Source organism: Salvelinus sp. IW2-2015, linkage group LG13, assembly GCF_002910315.2.
Source record: "Salvelinus sp. IW2-2015 linkage group LG13, ASM291031v2, whole genome shotgun sequence".
In the NCBI taxonomy this organism is placed as follows: Eukaryota; Metazoa; Chordata; class Actinopteri; order Salmoniformes; family Salmonidae; genus Salvelinus; species Salvelinus sp. IW2-2015.
In genome coordinates, this window is record NC_036853.1 from 19,803,888 (window position 1) to 19,828,149 (window position 24,262).

The 24,262-nt window shown below is 43.0% G+C and overlaps 1 protein-coding gene across 1 annotated transcript in view; it reads left to right on the forward strand.

Moving 5' to 3' along the window:
• The window catches only part of LOC111972260 (ras-specific guanine nucleotide-releasing factor RalGPS2), a 163,753-nt gene that overhangs the window by 37,057 nt on the left and 102,434 nt on the right, over positions 1-24,262 (forward strand). Inside the window, exons 2-5 of the mRNA XM_070445986.1 lie at positions 5,564-5,674; positions 20,198-20,315; positions 20,486-20,590; positions 22,511-22,561. Coding sequence (XP_070302087.1) covers positions 20,256-20,315; positions 20,486-20,590; positions 22,511-22,561 — 216 coding nt within the window. The 5' untranslated portion in view covers positions 5,564-5,674; positions 20,198-20,255. The remainder of the gene's footprint in view (positions 1-5,563; positions 5,675-20,197; positions 20,316-20,485; positions 20,591-22,510; positions 22,562-24,262) is intronic.

The window sequence follows — 24,262 nt, forward strand, 5'->3', positions numbered from 1 at the left end:
GGCTAGGCCACTCCAGGACCTTGAGATACTTCTTACGGAGCCACTCCTTAGTTGCCCTGGCTGTGTGTTTCGGGTCGTTGTCATGCTGGAAGACTCAGCCACGACCCATCATCAATGCTCTTACTGAGGGAAGGAGGTTGTTGGCTAAGATCTCGCAATACATGGCCCCATCCATCCTCCCTCAATACGGTGCAGTCGTCCTGTCCCCTTTGCAGAAAAGCATCCCAAAGAATGATGTTTCCACCTCCATGCTTCACGGTTGGATGGTGTTCTTGGGGTTGTACTCATCCTTCTTCTTCCTCCAAAAACACGGCGAGTGGAGTTTAGACCAAAAAGCTCTATTTTTGAATCATCAGACCACATGACCTTCTCCCATTCCTCCTCTGGATCATCCAGATGGTCATTGGCAAACTTCAGACGGGCCTGGACATGCGCCTGCTTGAGCAGGGGGACCTTGTGTGCGCTGCAGGATTTTAATCCATGACGGCGTAGTGTGTTACTAATGGTTTTCTTTGAGACTGTGGTCCCAGCTCTCTTCAGGGTCATTGACCAGGTCCTCCGTGTAGTTCTGGGCTGATCCCCTTACCTTCCTCATGATCATTGATGCCCCACGAGGTGAGATCTTGCATGGAGCCCCAGACCGAGGGTGATTGACCATCATCTTGAACTTCTTCTATTTTCTTCTATTTTTCTAATAATTGCCCAACAGTTGTTGCCTTCTCACCAAGCTGCTTGCCTATTGTCCTGTAGCCCATCCCAGCCTTGTGCAGGTCTACAATTTTAGCCCTCATGCCTTACACAGCTCTCTGGTCTTGGCCATTGTGGAGAGGTTGGAGTCTGTTTGATTGAGTGTGTGGACAGGTGTCTTTTATACAGGTAACGAGTTCAAACAGGTGCAGTTAATACAGGTAATGAGTGGAGAACAGGAGGGCTTCTTAAAGAAAACTAACAGGTCTGTTGAGAGCCGGAATTCTTACTGGTTGGTAGGTGATCAAATACTTATGTCATGCAATAAAATGCAAATGAAATACTTAAAAATCATACAATGTGATTTCTGGATTTTTGTTTTAGGTTGCGTCTCTCACAGTTGAAGTGTACCTATGATTAAAATTTACAGGCCTCTACATGCTTTGTAAGTAGGAAAACCTGCAAAATCGGCAATGTATCCAATACTTGTTCTCCCCACTGTATGAATTACAATTCAGCCTTTTCTTAAATCATGTTTCTAGTCTATTGCATAGTTACAATGTGTAATCATTGATGTCCCAGGAGCAGGAGTGGTGAACACTGTTGACGTCTATAGTTGTAATACATACATGCAGACACAGCATCATTCAAATAATGGAGTTTGATACACCTGGTATTGGATTTGACTGAATAATAAAAAAMAAAAAATTTGTCTCTACATTAATAACTAACATATTCCTTTCAATTGTAATTTTTTTGATTGATTCGTTATGACGTTATAACTACTTACATTTGCTTCCCCTGTGATGTTTTGTCAGCCATCTTTGCTGAAGAAAGTCACCAGGGACGGGTGGCTCACGTCAAAATAGTCATTGGAACTGCTCAATATGATTGGTTTTATAAAAACCTTGAGACCCAAATGCATAATGAGTGCTCTAACTCCCCCTTGTGGTGGTCTGGAGTAGAGGTCGACCGATTAATCGGAATGGCCGATTTAATTGGGGCCGATTTCCGATTGTTATGAAAACTTGAAATTTTGGACGCCGATTTTGCAGATGTAAAAAAAATGTTATTTGAGTTTATTTTTTAAATATTTTTTATCTATATTTTTTACACCTTTATTTAACTAGGCAAGTTAGTTAAGAACACATTCTTATTTTCAATGACTGCCTAGGAACGGTGGTTTAACTGCCTTGTTCAGGGGCAGAACGACAGATTTTTACCTTGTCAGCTCAGGGATTCAATCTAGCAACCTTTCGGTTCCAGACACAATGCTCTAACCAGTAGGCTACCTGCCGCCCTGATTCCTATACACATGAATCAAACGTTTTCTAAATATTTGTTGTTTGGTATTTTTGTAGGAATTAAACAACTCAAAGTTCTGTCACCACACTTTTGTTGACGTAGCCTAGTTTTATCTACAAGGCCTATTTTATCGGCACTGTTGGTCGACTGGTAAAATATTATGAGGTTATTACAGTGTAGTAAGAATTACTTTAGTTTAAGCTTACCTTTTGACTGAAAGATGCAGCATTGTTCATTTTTACTTCACTTATTGTGGTGAGTTCTTTTCAGAGGGAACATATCTAATTCTCCGCGAATCAATCAAATAGATAACAGGGATCTCCCCAAAGATTGTAAGAGMGGTGCTGTGCCACCTTGTGGACAGGCTGCACCACTATGAAAATAATAAAAAAAATTAAAAGACACCCGGTAATCGCATAATTTTTTGACATGAAATTGTCTCTTGTAGCTCATTTGGGAGAGCATGGGTCTTGCAAGGCCAGGTTTGTGTTTCATTCCCACGGGGGACCAGTATGAAAATGTATGCACTCACTTCTGTAAGTCACTCTAGATAAGAACGTCTGCTAAATGACTAAAATGTAGAATGTAAAAACAGACTTGGTCAGAAACAGATGAACTATAATTGTAGATAGGCCTAACTGTAATTGTAGCTGACTGATTCTCAAGACCCAGCTAAACAAATGTATAATAATATTCTACACAAACTAAGGCTATAGGCTACGTAAAATAACCTAGTAGCCCTACCTTGTAGCAAACAAAATAATTTGCATAGGCTGTAGGCCGTACCTGTTGAACTTTGATTTGTTTCTGCTGAAGTGGGCTCTCAGAAAGCACTTCCCCTGCTACATGCCCCAACATGAGCCTTAATCCGTCTCTCCTCTCCTGTACCTCTACTCATCCTTTCAGGAACTCTGGTTCATCTCCAGCTTGCTAAGATAAGAGGCAGGTGATCAGCTGATCCACACATTCCCAAATACACAGTGGCGTTATCCCTCACTGTCTGTCAACAGGTGATGATGTGATGTCACTAGACAGACAACCAGGCACCCGGGAGGGAGGGGGAGTGATCCTCAGAGCATTGAGCTTCTGTGTTGTATATGTGCACTCACCTGTCTGTCTGTGGATCTACTTATCAGGAGCTGGGTTTGTGATTGGGGCCTGTTTGTGACGTGTATGCGATGTCAGGGTTTTTACTCAACAGGGTGCATTCTCTCTCCATTCCCTGAGCGAGGGTCTGTCTTTTGGTGAGGGGCTGGGGAGGTGTTTATTCCAACTAGGTATGGACTGTTAGGTCCTCATCAAGTCTATGGGAATGTTGTGGCTTTCGGTATGAGCACTTTTACAGCCATTCACACACCATTTGGCCTGGGCAGTGAACTTAATGACATCTGCTCTGGGGTCAGGGTAGAAACTCTTGGCAGCTGTTGGTCTCAACCACAGATCTGGGTTCAGATTGTAACCTGACACAGCAGGAGGATGTTAGGCTAGTAACCGAAAGGTCGCTGATTTTAATACCCAAGCCGACAAGATGTGCCCTTGAGCAAGGTATTTAACCTTCATTTGCTCCAGGGGCGCCGTAATATTATGGCTGACCCTGTTTTTTTGTTTTTTGTTACATATTTCATCCTTAACCAGGATCTCTGTTGGACAGGCAGGCAACTGTAGACTTGTGTGGGTGTGGAGAGCCTTCTGGTGGCTGCTGTTTGTCAGGTGCCTCAGGAATGTGGTGAAGCGATGGAAAATTGAAGGTTGAGTTCAGTAGTCTGCTTGAAACTGATAGGACTACTACGTACTGAACACAGCCATTTAGAGAGAACTGTTTGAAACGTAGAAAACGTGTGTTCTGTCTGTGTGAAATGGGAGTTGTCCTGTAGGTATGTTTAGGTTACTCCAGCCAAACATTCTCTCCCCTGATTTACTGCATTGACTGAGCTCATCATTGGAACCAACTTTCACATCTTCTCATGCTTTTAAATGAAATGTTGCGCAAAAGATTGGATAGGTTCTCTGCTACTTCTATTGTTTTTTAAATTGTTTTAATTGTTAGGACGAAACACTGTGCAGGCCTTTTTTATTGACCTGTATAAGGCCTTCCACACTGTCACTCATTACAGATTCAGAGATTTTCAACAATTGGCCTGAAGCAGGCTGTGCATCACTGGTTTGTCAATTATTTAAAGAACACAATGTGTATTTACTGATTGTGTTAAATATTTTMTCCTGAACATAACAAAAGGTTTCCCACAAGGGAGGGGTGAGGAGGGGGGGTCCTGTGGTATTATTTATTAAGATAGTCTTTTGAAGAGGTTGGGTTTCAGATGTTTTTTGGAAGATGGCTTCAGGAGTGATGCTGGTTCTACCATTGGGGTGCCAGGATAGAGAAGAGTTTTGACTGGGCTGAGCGGGAGCTGCCCTGCTGTAAAGGCGGGAGGGCCACGAGTGTTATGTATGATATTGACCCCACGGCTGACCAGAATCTTTTGGAGCTTGTCTTCCTTTATTGCACTGCAGAGGGCCTTTGTTGAACTGAAGTTAGTGCCTAATGCAGGTAAAACCAGGTACATGTTTTTTTCCAGGTCATGTAAAAATGTATCATGATTTCTGCATACATACTTCGGATGGTTCCATCATTGATCATGTTCCCACGTATACATTTCTGGGCATTTCATTCCACATACATGTTGATGAGTTAAGAAGTAAAAAATGTAAATTGGCAAATTTTATAGGAATATGTCATACCTTACATTGGGGGCTCCCGAGTGGCGCAGCGGTCTAAGGCAATGTATCTCACTGCTAGAGGCGTCACTACAGCCCCTGGTTCGATTCCAGACTGTATAAAAAACGGCCGTGATTGGGAGTCCCATAGGGCGGCGCGCAATTGGCCCAGCGTCGTTAGGGTGTGGCCGGGGTAGGCCGTCATTTGTAAATAAGAACTTGTTCTTAACCGACTTGCCTAGTTAAATTAATATATTTAAAATGGAAGAAAATGAATAATTCTGTTGACATTCATTCTGATTTTAGACTATAGCAATATCAATTATGACTGCTGCTGCTTCTGTATTGAAGGCCCTGGACGCTGAATATCATAGTGTATAGGGCTTCATTACGTTCGATAGGTTCAGCACTACTCTGTATGAGAAGGTATGCTGGCCTGATTTGAGGTCTCCCAAATCTATGCGTTGTGCTCTTTTTGTCGATTTTAAAAGCGTTCTTGTGTAAACTACCACCGTTCCTTCCTTTTCTGGTAACCTACAGAAATAGAAGCATCAGACATGATCTCAGGAATGGTTAACTCTAGAGGTCCCTTCGATCTCAACATATGTAGGTAAATCTACCTTTAGCTAATGTGCACCTTGCTTCTGGAATGTCTACAGAGTTCACTGAAGTTGAATGAATTGGTGCCAACTCACCTGGTTAAATAAAGTAAAATAAACAAATGCATAGTGTATACGATTACATAATAATATTATACATGTAGCTTTGTGTATGGTGAATTTGTGTGTGGGTGTTCATGGATTTATTCTGTGCTCATCATATGAATCTAACATGCGCTCTCTCCTCTCCCCTCAAGATTGCAGTGTGAGGAGGACACAGACAGATAAACACATCCACTCTCTGAGCCGTAAAGAAGAGGCAGCCATACCTCAGCTCTCAAGCACAATGCCCATCTGACACACAGCTAGTAAGTACAAGGTGTGTCTGTGTGTTGTAAACTACAGTAGAAGCTCTAATCAGGCTTAGCCCCAGGCAGAATCTGAGCCACGTTAACTTTGTGTTGCTGTGGCAGACAAACGACTGCTCTGTTCTACTCTGGTTGTACGGTAGCCACTTAGACAGGGAGATAATGACAGGCCAACACACAGTTGGAGACAGAGGGAGGAACTGGTGACTAGACTGACATAAGGACAGCTATACCAGTGGAATGTCTGTGTGGTAAGTCTGTGGAAGGCAGCCCTTTGTTACTGTGCTTCGGCTTGGATGCACKCGCACACACACGAAGTCCAGCAAGCCACACAAAGGCCAGTGCTGTCTGTCTGGCACACAGGGTCTCTCTATGCTGTATGTCAGTGATCTGAACAGCTCCTTATTCCTCATTAGGTTCACTGTCGCGTGTGTGTGTGTGGAGGATTTAATAAGAGAAGGGAAGGACACTAGGAATGTTATCAGACAGCTGGCGATTATTTAACATGTCACTATGACACATTTGTTTCAGTACTGTAAGTGGGTCGTTCCACCAATTCATTGCCTTTTGAGAAGTGTAAGTTGTAAAAAAAYAAAAGAAAAAAAAAGACGTTTGATTTTAATTATTTTCTCTTAACGTTCAAAATCAAGTTTTTTCATCTCGTGGTTAAATAAAAAGTAACAGGGTTGACTGTTACAGGGTTGACTGTTACAGGGTTGACTGTAACAGGGTTGACGATTTCATCTTAAATCTGCCATAAATCCCCTTGTAACAGGGAGTGGCAATTGAATGCAAACTTCAAAAAAAAATTATATGTCTAATATAATTGAAATAAAATGGAGGCCTTCATCACAGTAAAAAACAGAAAATGAGAACAAGTAATTAAAGAGTAAAAACTGCTTGTTTGAATCCCCTGTATGTTGTGASTAGAAGATTGTAATGGGCTGGTGATAAGATATTATCACTAATCTCACAGAGAGATGAGACGGCATAAGAAAATGAGTTTTTATCAGTCAGGGAAATCAAAGTGCTAAAAACATGCCGGCTCACTATTTTAAAAAGATTGAGAAAAAGGTATTGGATGAAAGTTTTGGTTTTGGCACCCGTACGTCCCATTAACGCTACCTACAATTTATTTAATAAATCGATATTTGGAGTCTAATATCGTCCAATAATATTAACGCAATATGCAACTATTGATTAAAATGTATTTTTTAGAACCCCATCGCTAATATCTATTGGAAACGGGGTAGACGTGCTATGCTCGACCCGCTCAGTTTTTCACCACCTACAGATTCTTATTTATATTTCAAATAAGATTTATTAAATTCGAAATGTAGTCTATTAAAGGGCACTTCATTTAATATAACAGACTTTTAAAACGTAATTTTAATGCACAATTCCTACTTAAAATATCAAAGGGGCGCAAAATGCGCTATTTTCACGGAACGACCCAGGTGTATGTATGCAGCCATACAGTTATGGACTATAGGGAAACGGCTGTAGGTTGTTGATTGGCAGCATTAAGCCTATAAGTGTGTAGTACAAGCTGTTCCAAGATAGATAGGGCTCATACTAACTTCTCCCAATCCACTCTACTTCAGATCTCTGGCTAATGCCTACCCTAAGCTCTTTCAGCTGTCTCCTACCTACTTCAGAGACAGAATCTCTTCTCGCTCGCTCTCACGCGCTCTCATTTACATACATACATACATACATACATACATACATACATACATACATACATACATACATACATACATACATACATACATACATACATACATACAGTGAGGGGAAAAGTATTTGATCCCCTGCTGATTTTGTACGTTTGCCCACTGACAAAGAAATATCAGTCTATAATTTTAATGGTAGGTTTATTTGAACAGTGAGAGACAGAATATCAACAAAAAAAATCCAGAAAAACGCATGTCAAAAATGTTATGAATTGATTTGCATTTTAATGAGGGAAATAAGTATTTGACCCCTCTGCAAAACATGACTTACTCTTGGTGGCAAAACCCTTGTTGGCAATCACAGAGGTCAGACGTTTCTTGTAGTTGGCCACCAGGTTTGCACACATCTCAGGAGGGATTTTGTCCCACTCCTCTTTGCAGATCTTCTTCAAGTCATTAAGGTTTCGAGGCTGACGTTTGGCAACTCGAACCTTCAGCTCCCTCCACAATTTTCTATGGGATTAAGGTCTGGAGACTGGCTAGGCCACTCCAGGACCTTAATGTGCTTCTTCTTGAGCACTCCTTTTGTTGCTTGGCCGTGTGTTTTTGGTCATTGTCATGCTGGAATACCCATCCACGACCCATTTTCAATACCCTGGCTGAGGGAAGGAGGTTTTCACCCAAGATTTGACGTACATGCGCCCCGTCCATCGTCCTTTGATGCGGTGAAGTTGTCCTGTCCCTTTAGCAGAAAAACACCCCCAAAGCATATAAGTTTCCACCTCCATGTTTGACGGTGGGATGGTTTCTTGGGGTCATAGGCAGCATTCCTCCCCTCCAAACACGGCAAGTTGGGTTGATGCCAAAGACTCCATTTTGGTCTATCTGACCACAACACGTTCACCCAGTTGTCCTCTGAATCATTCAGATGTTCATTGGCAAACTTCAGACGGGCATGTATATGTGCTTTCTTGAGCAGGGGACCTTGCGGGCGCTGCAGGATTTCAGTCCTTCACGGCATAGTGTGTTACCAATTGTTTTCTTGATGACTATGGTCCCAGCTGCCTTGAGATCATTGACAAGATCCTCCTGTGTAGTTCTGGGCTGATTCCTCACCGTTCTCATGATCATTGCAACTCCACGAGGTGAGATCTTGCATGGAGCCCCAGGCTGAGGGAGATTGACAGTTCTTTTGTGTTTCTTCCATTTGCGAATAATCACAGAAACTGTTGTACCTTCTCACCAAGCTGCTTGGCGATGGTCTTGTAGCCCATTCCAGCCTTGTGTAGGTCTACAATCTTGTCCCTGACATCCTTGGAGAGCTCTTTGGTCTTGCCATGGTGGAGAGTTTGGAATCTGATTGATTGATTGCTTCTGTGGACAGGTATCTTTTATACAGATAGAAACTGAGATTAGGAGCACTTCCTTTAAGAGTGTGCTCCTAATCTCCGTTCGTTACCTGTATGAAAGACACCTGGGAGCCAGAAATCTTTTTGATTGAGAGAGGGTCAAATACTTATTTCCCTCATTAAAATGCAAATCAATTTATAAAATTTTTGACATGCATTTTTCTGGATATTTGTTGTTATTCTGTCTCTCACTGTTCAAATAAACCTACCATTAAAATTATAGACTGATAATTTCTTTGTCAGTGGGCAAACGTACAAAATCAGCAGGATCAAATACTTTTTTCCCTCACTGTACATACATACATACATACATACATACATACATACATACATACATACATACATACATTGGGGCAAAAAAGTATTTAGTCAGCCACCAATTGTGCAAGTTCTTCCACTTAAAAAGATGAGAGAGGCCTGTAATTCATCATAGGTACACTTCAACTATGACAGACAAAATGAGGGAAAAAAATCCAGAAAATCACATTGTAGGATTTTTAATGAATTTATTTGCAAATTATGGTGGAAAATAAGTATTTGGTCAATAACAAAAGTTTTATCTCAATAATCTTGTTAATACCCTTTGTTGGCAATGACAGAGGTCAAACGTTTTCTGTAAGTCTTCACAGGTTTTCACACACTGTTGCTGGTATTTTGGCCCATTCCTCCATGCAGATCTCCTCTAGAGCAGTGATGTTTTGGGGCTGTTGCTGGGCAACACGGACTTTCAACTCCCTCCAAAGATTTTCTATGGGGTTGAGATCTGGAGACTGGCTAGGCCACTCCAGGACCTTGAAATGCTTCTTACGAAGCCACTCCTTCATTGCCCGGGCGGTGTGTTTGGGATCATTGTCATGCTGAAAGACCCAGCCACGTTTCATCTTCAATGCCCTTGCTGATGGAAGGAGTTTTCACTCAAAATCTCACGATACATGGCCCATTCATTCTTTCCTTTACACGGATCAGTCGTCCTGGTCCCTTTGCAAAAAAACAGCCCCAAAGCATGATGTTTCCACCCCATGCTTCACAGTAGGTATGGTGTTCTTTGATGCAACTCAACATTCTTTGTGTCTCCAAACACGACGAGTTGAGTTTTTACCAAAAAGTTCTATTTTGGTTTCATCTGACCATATGACATTTCTCCAATCTTCTTCTGGATCATCCAAATGCTCTCTAGCAAACTTCAGACGGGCCTGGACATGTACTGGCTGAAGCAGGGGGACACGTCTGGCACTGCAGGATTTGAGTCCCTGGCGGCGTAGTGTGTTACTGATGGTAGGCTTTGTTACTTTGGTCCCAGCTCTCTGCAGGTCATTCACTAGGTCCCCGTGTGTTCTGGGATTTTTGCTCACCGTTCTTGTGATCATTTTGACCCCACCGGGGTGAAATCTTGCTGGAGCCCCAGTCGAGGGAGATTATCAGTGGTTTGTATGTCTCTCATTTCCTAATAATGCTCCCACAGTTGATTTCTTCAAACCAAGCTGCTTACCTATTGCAGATTCAGTCTTCCCAGCCTGGTGCAGGTCTACAATGTTGTTTCTGGTGTCCTTTGAACAGCTCTTTGGTCTTTGCCATAGTGGAGTTTGGAGTGTGACTGTTTGAGGTTGTGGACCGTGTCTTTTATATTATAACAATGTGTGATTTACAATGATCACAAGCTGAATAAATGTAAAAGGCTTGAAAATAAACAGCATGCACATGCTTTTTTTTTTCACCTCAAATCACATAACATCCATAATGCTTTGCTGAAAAAATCTCTCTAGAACTCATGCCAACAAGTCGAACCAAAACAAATGGATTGCATGCCAAGAAAAGCTAAATATTAAACATAATGAAATATTTCAATCACCAAGATACTCCGAACCAAGCCCATATCCTATCTTTATTGCCTAATGGATCATCAGAAAACGATACCATCACAGCAGAGGCGAGTAGCGACGACGAGACGCACATGGGCCAGACATGTTCCCGACGCCTGGAGACGAACACACGAACATTTACTAGAAAACCACATCTTACGATAGTGATATTGATCCATAAAACATTGTGAACTATGACCCCAGGATCTGGCCCAGAAGAAAATCATGTCAAGCCACTGGGACACAATGATTAGTACATAGTCGTAAACAACTATTAACACCGTATGCATGATTCGACTTCCAACCAAGCTGATAGAGGTCTGGAATAGGTCGCGCATTATTTATGTTACTGTAAAACAAAGTATCTAAAATGAGTAAGCCAAGCAAACGCTGTAATCAAAACTAATAAATAATATACATGTTCTTTGATCCAATTCCAGAGATAGTATAAAGGGCAAATCCAGCGCCTAGTGACATTTTTTGAAAATTCTCATATCTTTAACATTTCTTACGCTGGCGTCTCAACGTGAGAATGCACCGACTTGACACAGAGACATTCATTCAATAGACCAAGGTATTGATGGCACCATCCTATCTGAACACCTTTTCTCATTTATCTGATAAACACGGTATTTCCTTATGGCTGTAATCAACTCTCTTTTACATTCGCTTACATCTTTTCTCTCTCTCATTTCTGTTCCTCTTTTACTCCCTCTCACTTTTACACTCACTGGAACACCATCATACTGAACAACCATTACAAAGTGCTCAGTATACAATACCATGGTAACGACGCGTGAGATCAACAGAACGATAGCCTCTTATAAGATGAAGAAGACTATACTCAGGCTATCTTGACTGAGCCAACGCACAAATCACATTGTGATCGACTCTTCGTACAGGTGGACACAAACACACAATCATACTTAGGATTATTACCACACCTCCAAACTACACCATATTACTTGCTCAACTCGTCACAACATCTATCTCATACATTCTCATGAAACAAATCCTACAATGTGATTTTCTGGATTTTCTTTTCTCATTTTGTCTGTCATAGTTGAAGTGTACCTATGATGAAAATTACAGGCCTCTCATCTTTTTAAGTGGGAGAACTTGCACAATTGGTGGCTGACTAAATACTTTTTTGCCCCACTGTACATACATACATACATACATACATACATACATACATACATACATACATACATACATACATACATACATACATCGGAAAGTATTCAGACCTCTTGACTTTTTCCACATTTTGTTACATTACTGCCTTATACAAAACAAAACTGCAACCTACACACTACCCAAAATTGAAAAAGTAAAACAAAAAAACACATAAAAAAACACATTTACATAAGTATTCAGACCCTTTGCTATGAGACTCTAAATTGATCTCAGGTGCATCCTGTTTCCATTGATCATCCTTGATGTTTCTACAACTTGGAGTCCACCTGTGGTAAATTCAATTGATTTGGAAAGGCACACACCTGTCTATATAAGGTCCCACAGTTGACAGTGCATGTCAGAGCAAAAACCAAGCCGTGAGTTTGGAGGAATTGTCCGTAGAGCTCTGAGACATGTTTGTGTCGAACCACAGATCTGGGGAAGGAGACCACATTTTGTTTGCAGCATTGAAGGTCCCCAAGAGCACAGTGGCTTCCATCATTCTTAAATGGAAGAAGTTTGGAACCACCAAGACGCTCTTCATAGAGCTGGCCTCCCAGCCAAATTGAGCAATCTGGGGAGAAGTGACGAAGAACCCGATGGTCACTCTGACAGAGCTCTAGAGTTCCTCTGTGGAGATGGGAGAACCTTCCAGAAGGACAACCATCTCTGCAGCACTACACCAATCAGGCCTTTATGGTAGAGTGGACAGACAGAAGCCGCTCCTCAGTAAAAGGCACATGACAGCCCGCTTGGAGTTTGCCAAAAGGCACCTAAAGACTCTGACCATGAGATGTAACCAAGACTGAACTCTTTGGCCTGAATGCCAAGTGTCACGTCTGGAAGGAAACTGGCACCATCCCTACGGTGAAGCATGGTGGTGGCAGAGTCATGCTGTGGGGATGTTTTTCAGTGGCAGAGACTGGGAGACTAGGCCGGATCGAGGGAAACATGTACAGAGAGATCCTTGATGAAAGCCTGCTCCAGAGCYCTCAGGACCTCAGACTGGGATGAAGGTTCACCTTCCAACAGGACAACGACCCAAAGCACACAGCCAAGACAACCCAGGAGTGGTTTCGGGACAAGTCTCAATGTCCTTGAGTGGCCCAGCCAGAGCCCTGACTTGAACCCGATCGAACATCTCTGGAGAGACCTGAAAATAGCTGTGCAGCAACATTCCCCATCCAACCTGATAGAGCTTGAGAGGATCTGCAGAGAGGAATGGGAGAAACTCCCCAAATACAGGTGTGCCAAGCTTGTAGCGTCATACCCAAGAAGACTTGAGGCTGTAATTGCTGCCAAAGGTGCTTCAACAAACTACTAAGTAAAGGGTCTGTATGCTTATGTAAATGTGATATTTCAGTTTTGAATTTTGTATACCATTTTTATAAAAACCCTTTTGAATTGAATCATTTTTGAAAATGTCACAATGTGGTAAGGTCAAGGGGTCTGAATACTTTCTGAATGCACTGCGTGAGTGTGTGTGTATACACACAATTGCAGTCTCAAGTTTGGACACGCCAACTCATTCAAGGGTTTTTCTTCATTTTTACTATTTTCTAGTGAAGACATCAAAACTATGAGATAACACATGGAATCATGTCGTAACCAAAAAAGTGTTAAAAACATTTAAATATATTTGAGATTCTTCAAAGTAGCCACCCTTTGCCTTGATGACAGCTTTGCTCTCTCTTGGCATTCTCTCAACCAGCTTCACCTGGAAAGCTTTTCCAACAGTCTTGAAGGAGTTCCCACATAAGCTGAGCACTTGTTGGCTGTTTTTCCTTCACTCTGCAGTCCAACTCATCCCAAACCATTTCAATTTGGTTGAGGTCAGGTGATTTTGGAGGACAGGTCATCTGATGCAGCACTCCATCTCTCTCCTTGGTCAAATAGCCCTTTACACAGCCTGGAGGTGTTTTGTGTCATTGTCCTGTTGAAAAACTAATGAAAGTCCAACTAAGCGCAAACCAGATGGGATGGTGTATCTCTGCAGAATGTGGTGGTAGCCATGCTGGTTAAGTGTGCCTGGAATTCTAAGTAAATCATGGACAGTGTCACCAGCAAAGCACCATCACACCACCTCCTTCATGTTGGGAACCACACATGCGGAAATCATTCGTTCACCTACTCAGCGTCTCACAAAGACACGGCGGTTGGAACCAAAAATCTACAATTGTGACTCATCTGAGCAAAGGACAGATTTCCACCGCTCTAATGTCTGTTGCTCGTGTTTCTTGGCCCATGCAAGTCTCTTCTTATTGGTGTCCTTTAGTGGTTTCTTTGCAGCATTTCGTCCATGAAGGCCTGATTCACGCAGTCTCCTCTGAACAGTTGATGTTGAGATGTCTTAAATTAACTCTGAAGCATTTATTTGTGCTACAATTAGAGGCTGGTAACTAATGAACTTATCCTCTGCAGCAGAGGTAACTCTTATCCTCTGCAGCAGAGGTAACTCTGGATCTTCCTTTCTTGTGGCTGTCCTCATGAGAGCCAGTTTCATCATAGCGCTTGATGGTTTTTGCGACTGCACTTGAAGAAACGTTCAAAGTTCTTAAAATGTTCCACATTGACTGACCTTCATGTCTTAAAGTAATGATGGACTATCTTTTCTCTTTGCTTATTTGATCTGTTCTTGCCATAATATGGACTTGGTCTTTTACCAAATAGAGCTATCTTCTGTATACCACCCCTACCTTGTCACAACATAACTGATAGGCTGAAACGCATTAAGAAGGAAAGAAATTCCACAAATTAACTTTTAACAAGACACATCTGTTAATTGAAATGCATTCCAAGTGACTACCTCACTAAGCTGGTTGAGAGAATGCCAAGAATGTGCAAAGCTGTCAAAGCAAATGGTTACTTTTAAGAATGTCAAATATAAATTATATTTATAACTTCCGGCGCCGAAAAGAGATGGCCGCCTCGCTTCGTGTTCCTTGGAAAATATGCAGTATTTTGTTTTTTTACGTGTTATTTCTTACATCGGTACCCCGGGTAATCTTAGGTTTCATTACATACAGTCGGGAGGAACTACTGAATATACGATTAACGTCAACTCATCATCGTTCCTACAGGAATATGACTTTCCCGAAACGGATCCAGTGTTTTGCCTTCCACCCAATACAATGGATCTGATCCACCGCCGGCGACCCTGTGCGACGCCGAAAAAGGGAAAACGAGGCGGTCTCGTGGTCAGGCTTCGGAGACGGGCACATCGCGCTCCACTCCCTAGCATACTACTCGCCAATGTCCAGTCTCTTGACAATAAGGTTGATGAAATCCGAGCACGCGGTAGCATTCCAGAGAGACATCAGGGATTGCAACGTGCTCTCTGCTTCACGGAAACATGGCTAACTCAAGGGACGCTAACGGAGTCGGTGCAGCCAGCTGGTTTCTTCATGCATCGCGCCGACAGAAACAAACATCTTTCCGGTAAGAAGAGGGGCGGGGGGTATGCCTTATGATTAACGAGAAGTGGTGTGATCATCAAACAACACACAAGAACTCAAGTCGTTCTGTTCACCTGATCTAGAAACTCCTCACAATCAAATGTCGACCGCATTATCTACCAAGGGAATTCTCGTCAATCATAATCACAGCCGTATACATTCCCCCCAAGCAGACACATCGATGGCCCTGAACGAACTTTATCTGACTCTTTGTAAACTGGAAACCACACACCCTAGAGCGGCATTCATCGTAGCTGGGGATTTTAACAAGGCTAATCTAAACAACAACTCCCTAAATTCTACAGCATATGATTGTGCTACCAGGGCTGAAAAACACTAGACCATTGTTATACTAATTTCCGCGACGCTTATAAGGCCCTCCCCCGCCCCCCTTTCGGAAAAGCTGACCACGACTCCATTTTGTTGATTCAGCCTACAAACAGAACTCAAACAACAAGCTCCCGCGCTCAGGGTCTGTTCAACGCTGGTCCGACCAATCTGAATCCACGCTTCAAGACTGCTTCGATCACGCGGATTGGAATATGTTCTGCATCGCGTCCAACAACAATATTGACGAATATGCTGATTCGGTGAGCGAGTTCATTAGGAAGTGCATTGACGATGTCGTACCCCAGCAACGATAAAAACATTCCCAAACCAGAAACGTGGATTGACGGCAGCATTCGCGTGAAACTGAAAGCGCGAACCACTGCTTTTAACCAGGGCAAGGTGACCGGAAGCATGACCGAATACAAACAGTGTAGCTATTCTCTCCGCAAGGCAATCAAACAGGCTAAGTCTCAGTACAGAGACAAAATCGAGTCGCAATTCAACAGCTCAGACACAAGAGGTATGTGGCAGGGTCTACAGTCAATCACGGATTACAAAAAGAAAACCAGCCCGTCGAGGACCAGGATGTCTTGCTCCCAGACAGGCTAAACAACTTTTTTGCCCGCTTTGAGGACAATAGTGCCACTGACACGGCCCCTACCAAAACCTGCGGGCTCTCCTTCACTGCAGCCGAGGTGAGTAAACATTTAAACGTGTTAACCCTCGACAGGCTGCAGGCCCAGACGGCATCCCAGCCGCGTCCTCAGAGCATGCGCAGACCAGCTGCTGGTGTGTTTACGGACATATTCAATCAATCCTTATCCCAGTCTGCTGTTCCCACATGCTTCAAGAGGGCCACCATTGTTCCTCGTGTCCAGAAAGCTAAGGTAACTGAGCTAAACGACTACGCCCCCGTAGCACTCACTTCCGTCATCATGAAGTGCTTTGAGAGACTAGTCAAGGACCATATCACCTCCACCCTACGGACACCTAGACCCACTCCAATTTCTTACCGACCCAATAGGTCCACAGACGACGCAATCGCAACCACACTGCACACTGCCCTAACCCATCTGGACAAGAGGAATACCCTTGTGAGAATGCTGTTCATCGATTACAGCTCAGCATTTAACACCATAGTACCCTCCAAACTCGTCATCAAGCTCGAGACCCTGGGTCTCGACCCGCCCTGTGCAACTGGGTCCTGGACTCCTGACGGGCCGCCCCCAGGTGGTGAGGGTAGGTAAACACATCTCCACCCGCTGATCCTCAACACTGGCTGGCGCCCACAAGGGTGCGTTCTGAGCCCTCTCCTGTACTCCCTGTTCACCCACGACTGCGTGGCCATGCACGCCTCCAACTCAATCATCAAGTTTGCGGATGACACTAACAGTGGTAGGCTTGATTACCAACAACGACGAGACGGCCTACAGGGAGGAGTGAGGCCCTCGGAGTGTGTGTCAGGAAAATAACCTCACACTCAACGTCAACAAAACAAAGGAGATGATTGTGGACTTCAGGAAACAGCAGAGGGAGCACCCCCCTACCACATCGACGGGTCAGTAGTGGAGAAGGTGGAAAGTTTTAAGTTCCTGGTGTACACATCACGGACAAACTGAATTGTCACCCCACACAGACAGCGTTGTGAAGAAGGCGCAGCAGCGCCTCTTCAACCTCAGGAGGCTGAAGAAATTCGGGCTTGTCACAAAAGCACTCACAAACTTCTACAGATGCACAATCGAGAGCATCCTGTCGGGCTGTATCACCGCCTGGTACGGCAATGCTCCGCCCACAACCGTAAGGCTCTCCAGAGGGTAGTGAGGTCTGCAGAACGCATCACCAGGGGCAAACTACCTGCCCTCCAGGACACCTACACCACCCGATGTCACAGGAAGGCCATAAAGATCATCAAGGACAACAACCACCCAAGCCACTGCCTGTTCACCCGCCTATCATCCAGAAGGCGAGGTCAGTACAGGTGCATCAAAGCAGGGACCGAGAGACTGAAAAACAGCTTCTATCTCAAGGCCATCAGACTGTTAAACAGCCACCACTAACATTTAGCGGCCGCTGCCAACATACTGACTCAACTCCAGCCACTTTAAAAATGGGAATTGATGGAAATTTAGTAAAAATGTACATCAGCCACTTATAGCAATGCCACTTAATACAATGTTTAATACCCACACTTACCCATCTCATATGTATTACTGTACTCTATATTCTCTACTGCATCTTGCCATCTTATTGCAATACATGTAACACCTAGCACACTTATAAACTATGCCACTTTATGTTTACATACCCTACAGTACTCATCTCATACGTAATACCGTACTCTATACCATCTACTGCATCTGCCATGCCGTTCTGTACCACCACTCATTCATATCTTATGTACATTTCTTTATCCCCTTTACACTTGTGTGTGTGTGTAAGGGTAGTAGTGTGGAATTGTTAGGTTAGATTACTGTTGGTTATTACTGCATTGTCGGAACTAGAAGCACAAGCATTTCGCTACACTCGCATAACATCTGCTAACCATGTGTATGTGTACTAATAAATATTGATTTGATATTTTATTTGTTTAAAGCCTTTTTGGGTGGGTACTACATGATTCCATGTGTTAGTTCATATTTGATGTCTTCACTATTATTCTACAATGTAGAAAATACTAAAAATGGAATGAGTAGGTGTGCCAACTTTTGACTGGTATTGTATATACAGTGCTGCTTGATAGTATGTGAACCCTACAGGGCTGGTCCTTTTTCTGATTTAAAATCAACATTCAAAATCCTTATCTAAATTAGTAATAGAGACATTCCAAGTAAATGACAGAAACAAAAAAAATATGATATTTTCATTGTTTATTTAACAAAAGTGGTTTATTAAAGGGCACTTCATTTAATATAACTTAAGGGGTTCAAAATGATTTGAACCCCTTAAGTCAATCACTTGGGGAACCTCCATTAGCAGCGATAACTTGGGAGTAAACGTCTCCTATAGCCAGTAATCAGTTTCTGACATCTGTTTTTGAGGGATTTTTGCCCACTCCTCCTTACAGAACTCAGCCAATTGAGTGAGGTTTGAGGGTTGTCTGGTAAGAACTGCCCACTTCAGGTCCTGCCATAGCATCTATTGGATTTAGGCCAGGACTTTGACTTGGTCAATCCAAAACACACATCTTCTTTCTCCTGAGCCATTCTTTGGTAGATTTGCTTGATTTCTTTGGGTCATTGTCTTGTTAGAAGACCCGTTTTTGGCCCAGCTGTAGCTCCTTGACTGATGGCCTGACGTTCTGTTCAGGAATCTCCTGGTACACCTCAGAATTCAGTGTTCCCTTAATGATGTGGAGTCGTCCAGTGTGGGAAAAGCATCCCCAGATCTTGACATTCCCACCACCATGCTTCACTATTGGGATCAGGTTATTTTGGTGGTACTTTTGACTCATGGGTCCAGAGAATGCACTTCCAGAAACCTTCAGGTTTGTCCAGGTGGTCTCTGGTTAAGACGGGCAGTTTGGTTCTTTTTTGACAGCAGAGGTTTCTTCCTAGCAAACCTCCCATGAATGGCATTTTGGTTCAGTTTTCTTATTGTTGAAGCATGCYCAGTTACCTGAGATGCAGCAAGGAAGGCCTGCAAATCTCTAGATGTTATCTATGGGTTGGCTTTTACCTGATTTATTGTTCTTGGGGATATTTTGGAAGTGCGTCACTTATTTTTGCACCTGCACTAATGACTTTTTAATGTTGATTTTCTACTACACTCATGATATCCTCTATGGTATTGGTAAATATGAACCTGTTAGGTCAGATCAAAAAGACTGGTTCTGATTTGATGGTAAACACTAGGGGGTTCACATACTTTAAAGCAGCACTGTATATTCATTATGATGGTTTTTTTTGCTCCCGTTTCCTCCCTTAGCTTTTGGCAAGCTGTGACTTTGCTGCCAACTCTAGAACACCAGACCTTTCCCCAAAAATAATACACAGTTTCTCTTTGTTTGATTGTTCTGTGAATGTAGAACTTCACATTTTGAACACTCTGTGTGTCTCTCAATTCAGTAAATGCTTTATTTGCGTGGATAGTGGTTGTCATTGTTGCCAAAGCAATGTATATGAAGTATGACCAAAATGAACAATATTTTTGGGCAACAATGTTAATAATTATCATCGTTCTTTAAGTTTCATGTGATAAATACCTCCTGATTGAAGCATATTTGGAGTAGTGGAGTAGAAAGTGCTGCTCATCCTCTACCTCACCTGTGCCACAATGTCTCTCCTCTCTTGCACTCTGTCTCCCCGCTCTCCTCTCGCTGTCTGTCTGTCTCGCTCGCACGCATGCGTGGCGCACACTCGCTTTCATACTTGAGGATTACACTGCAGCTTAGTGAGCATCTGTGTGTGTATGTCTGCATGTGTACTTGGCACCTGTATGTGGGGCTAGAGCACTGCTGAATTCCCACATCGGAAGTGAATCTCCTACCACTTTCATCCACAAGGGTGCACTGTTGATCCAGGGTTTTGTGAGCATTGGTCTGATAAATGAAATATGGGTTTACGTTTTTTCTCTCGTGTGTGTGTGTGTGTGTGTGTGTGTGTGTGTGTGTGTCCAGAGTGCACACACTGAGGATGAGTAGTGCTGTCCTGCACTGACAGACAAATGGTGTGGGAATGATGGACCTCCCCAATGGCCAATCAAGCGTCACCACCGCTGCTGCCACTGCCTCGGAGGTGAGACACGCCCCTTTTCCCCCCTTCTCCCATTCTGATGATTTCATTAATGTGTGTCTGTGCAGGGCTAGAACAAACACTGACATAGAGCGCTATGGGTGTCAATCACCCCCCCATTTCTTTGAGCTTTATGTTTCCCAAGTTCCCTGCCCTAACATGTGTGTGTCCAGAAGAGCAGCAGCTCAGAGTCTCTCAGTGAGAAGGGTTCTGAGCTGAAGAAGAGTTTTGATGCTGTCGTCTTCGATGTCCTGAAGGTTACCCCTGAGGAGTATGCAGTAAGTACCCACCCTGCTGTGTGTGTGTGTGTGTAAGGAATAGAGCGTATGTGACATTGAGACACTAGAGAGGGGAATGATGCATCTTGGAAAGTCTTTTAGAAAGAGAGGATGAAGTGGGTGAGCGATCCAGGAGGATACACAGGCACAAATTTCCTCCGATATTCTCAATAGAACGAGGCCATTCTAAAAGCTACAACTCCCAGCCCCTGTTAGATAGATCACCATGGTCCTCCCTAATATCCTAGGCAGTCAGTTTCCATGATGTCAGACAACATAAACCATCTGCCTGCGTAGACTAGACCATTACTCTGTGTAGAGTATAATGAACAGCTGTGATTTACATGCTTTTCCCTGAAAAGCCAAAGGTCCGTATATTATATATAGAAGATTTAGGTCCAACTTCCAACTTGGAAGTTTTTCATCCAGGCAGTATGGTTAGAGCATTACTGTAGCGCAGTTGTAATTTGTAACGTGATTACCCACAGGGCACATACATCAGTTCAACGTCTAGATTTTGTTGAGTTGTCAACTACTGTGAATTCAATGTGATATCAACCAACCTTTTCACCCAGTCATTGTATTTAGTTTAAATGTTGGTTTATTAATTTGTGCAAAGCCAATCAGTTTTCCACGTCCTCACATTGAATTGTTTGATTGAAATGACATGGGAACAATGTTGATTCAACCAATTTTTGCCCAGTGGCTAGTGAAGCAACTCTTTAATGCTGACACAGTCTCTCTAAGAAGGTTTCATACTCTAGGTTCTAGGTATAATTCTAGTTTGAGCCCTTCTTCTCACTCTCCCCTGCCTTGTCATACCCAGCTAGACAGACAGAGGGTGGTCTCTACCTTTTCTCTCCCACTCCAGATTGAATTTCTCCTGGTTATTCTGGGACTGTTGAATAATGTTTTGGAAGCACTGCCTGCAATGATGAAGCACTGCCTGCTTCAGTCCAAATCTGTTTCCCTAATTACTGCTCTGATGCCTCTCTCTCTCCCCTTCTCTCTCTCTCTCCCCCCTTCTGTCTCTCTCTCCCCCCTTCTCTCTCTCTCTCTCTCTCTCTCTCTCTCTCTCTCTCCCTCCCTTCTCTCTCTCTCTCTTCTCTCTCTCCTCTCTCTCTCTCTCTTTCCTCTCTCTCTCTTCTCTCTCTTATTCTCTCTCTTTCTCTCTCTCTCTCTCTCTTTCTCTCTCTCTCTCTTTCTCTCTCTCTTCTCTCTCTTTCTCTCTCTCTCTCTCTCTTATCTCTCTCTCTTTTCTCTCTCTCTCTCTCTCTTTTCTCTCTCTCTTTTCTCTCTCTCTTTTCTCTCTCTCTTTCTTCTCTCTTCTTTTCTCTCTCTCTCTCTTTCTCTCTCTCTCTCTTTCTCTCTTCTCCTTTCTCTCCTCTTCTCTCTTTCTCTCTCTCTTTCTCTCTTTCTCTCTCTCTCTTCTCTCTCCTCTTTCTCTCTCTCTTTCTCTCTTTCTCTCTCTCTCTCTTTCTCTCTCTCTCTCTTTCTCCTCTCTCTCTCTTTCTCTCTCTCTTTCTCTCTTTCTCTCTCTCTCTCTTTCTCTCTCTCTCTCTCTCTCTCTCTTTCTCTCTTTCTCTCTTCTCTTCTCTCTTCTCTCTCTTCTCTCTCTTCTCTCTCTTTCTCTCTTTCGCTTTCTCTTTCTCTCTTTCTTCTTCTCTTTCTCTCTCTCTTTCTCTCTTCTTCTCTTCTCTTCTCTTCTTTCTCTCTTTTCTCTCTTCTCTCTCTCTCTTTCTCTCTTTCTCTCTCTCTTTCTTCTCTCTCTTCTCTTTCTCTCTCTCTTTCTCCTCTCTCTCTCCTCTTTCTCTCTCTCTTTCTCTCTTTTCTTTCTCTCTTCTTCTCTCTCTTTTCTCTTTCTCTCTCTCTTTCTCTCTCTTTCTCTCTCTTTCTCTCTCTCTTTCTCTCTCTCTCCAGGGTCAGATCACTCTCATGGATGCTCCGGTGTTCAAAGCCATTCAGCCTGAGGTGAGGTACAGGACTGTCTGTCTGTCCCCCTGCTTCTCTTCTTACACACCATGATCACTACACACACATTCTCACACCCTATAAATGGTCTACGTGAAAGCCAGTGTAAGCATGTGTATCTGTGCGCTGGCTCTCTGTAACCTTGTAAAGCGAGCTGACAGCTCAGGGATAACCTGTGTTTAGGGTTGGCCACAGTAGACCACTTAAAGCAGCGTACGCCCGTCCGTCCATATCACACCACCACCATGTGGAATCACTCTGGCTTCTGATTGGTTAGCAGTGTAGGGTAGGCCTATTTGTTCCACCTATGCTCAAACTAGATTTATGGCTCTTGTTGCAGTTTAAGTAAGAAATTGAAATAATAAAGTAAGTAATATAGTTGAGGATAGGATAATGGTTAAGGTTAGTGGTTAAAATGGATGTTGTTGCTAGCCTGTAGAGTGGGACAGTTCTGCCTGCCTGAGCCCGCCAATGATTCAAACTCCAATTAAAGGACGTTTTACTGTTGTCTCTGTTGGTGCCTTTCCACAGCTCTGCTACCAAGGGATTTATGGAGACTTACATGCCCTTGTGTTCTGTTCTGACAGACTGACTAGGCATTTGATGATCTCTCCTCACATTGAACCCAATGTAGCATTCTGGGCCCTTCACTTTTATGACTGATGGAGATAGAAGAAAATGAGAATATGAGAAAAATAGCAAGGATGGCGGGAGAGCAGAAGGGACATTAAATAAGGTGAAATATTGGGTGCAGGGACGAGGGGGTTAGTAGAGGTGAGTGGGAAGCGGTACCGATGCACCAAGTTTGGAACCAACAGGATCTTAAACAGCTTCAGCCCCTCAAGCTATACTACTAATAAATAGTTATTTCAATATTTAACCAATAGCTACCTGGAATATCTGCATTGACCCTTTTTGTCTCTAAGAGCTTTCCACACCTGGATTGTGCAACACTTGCACATTATTCTTTAAAAAATCTTCAAGCTCTGTCAAATTGGTTGTTGATCTTTGCTAGACAACAATTTTCAGGTCTTAGGTCAAAACTGTAACCCGGCCACTCAGGAACATTCCTGTCTTCTTGGTAAGCAACTCCAGTGTAGATTTGGCCTTTTGTTTAAGGTTATTGTTCAGCTTAAAGGTGAATTCATCTCCCAGTGTCTGGTGGAAAGCAGACCAAACAAGGGTTTCCTGTAGGGTTTTGCCTGTACTTAGCTCCATTATGTTTACTTTTTTTGATCCTGAATAACTCTAGTCCTTAATGATTACAAGCATACCCTTAACATGATGCAGCCACCACTATTCTGGAAAATATGGAGATTGGTACTCAGTAATATATGTTTTATTGGATTTGCTCCAAACATAACACTTTTGGTTTCAGGACAGAAAGTAAATTGCTTTGCCACATTTTTTGCCTTATTACTTTAATGCCTTGTGACAAACAGGATGCATGGTTTGTAATATTTTTTATTTTGAACAGGCTTCCTTCTTTTCACTCTGTCAATTAYGTTAGAATTTTGGAGTTACTTCAATGTTGTTGATCCATCCTCTGTTTTCTCCTGTCACAGCCTTGAAACTCTAACTGTTTTAAAGTCACCATTGGCCTCATGGTGAAATCCCTGAGCGGAGTCCTTCCTTTCCAGCAAACTGAGTATTTTTGTAGTGACTGGGTGTATTGATACACCACCCAAAGTGTAATTAACA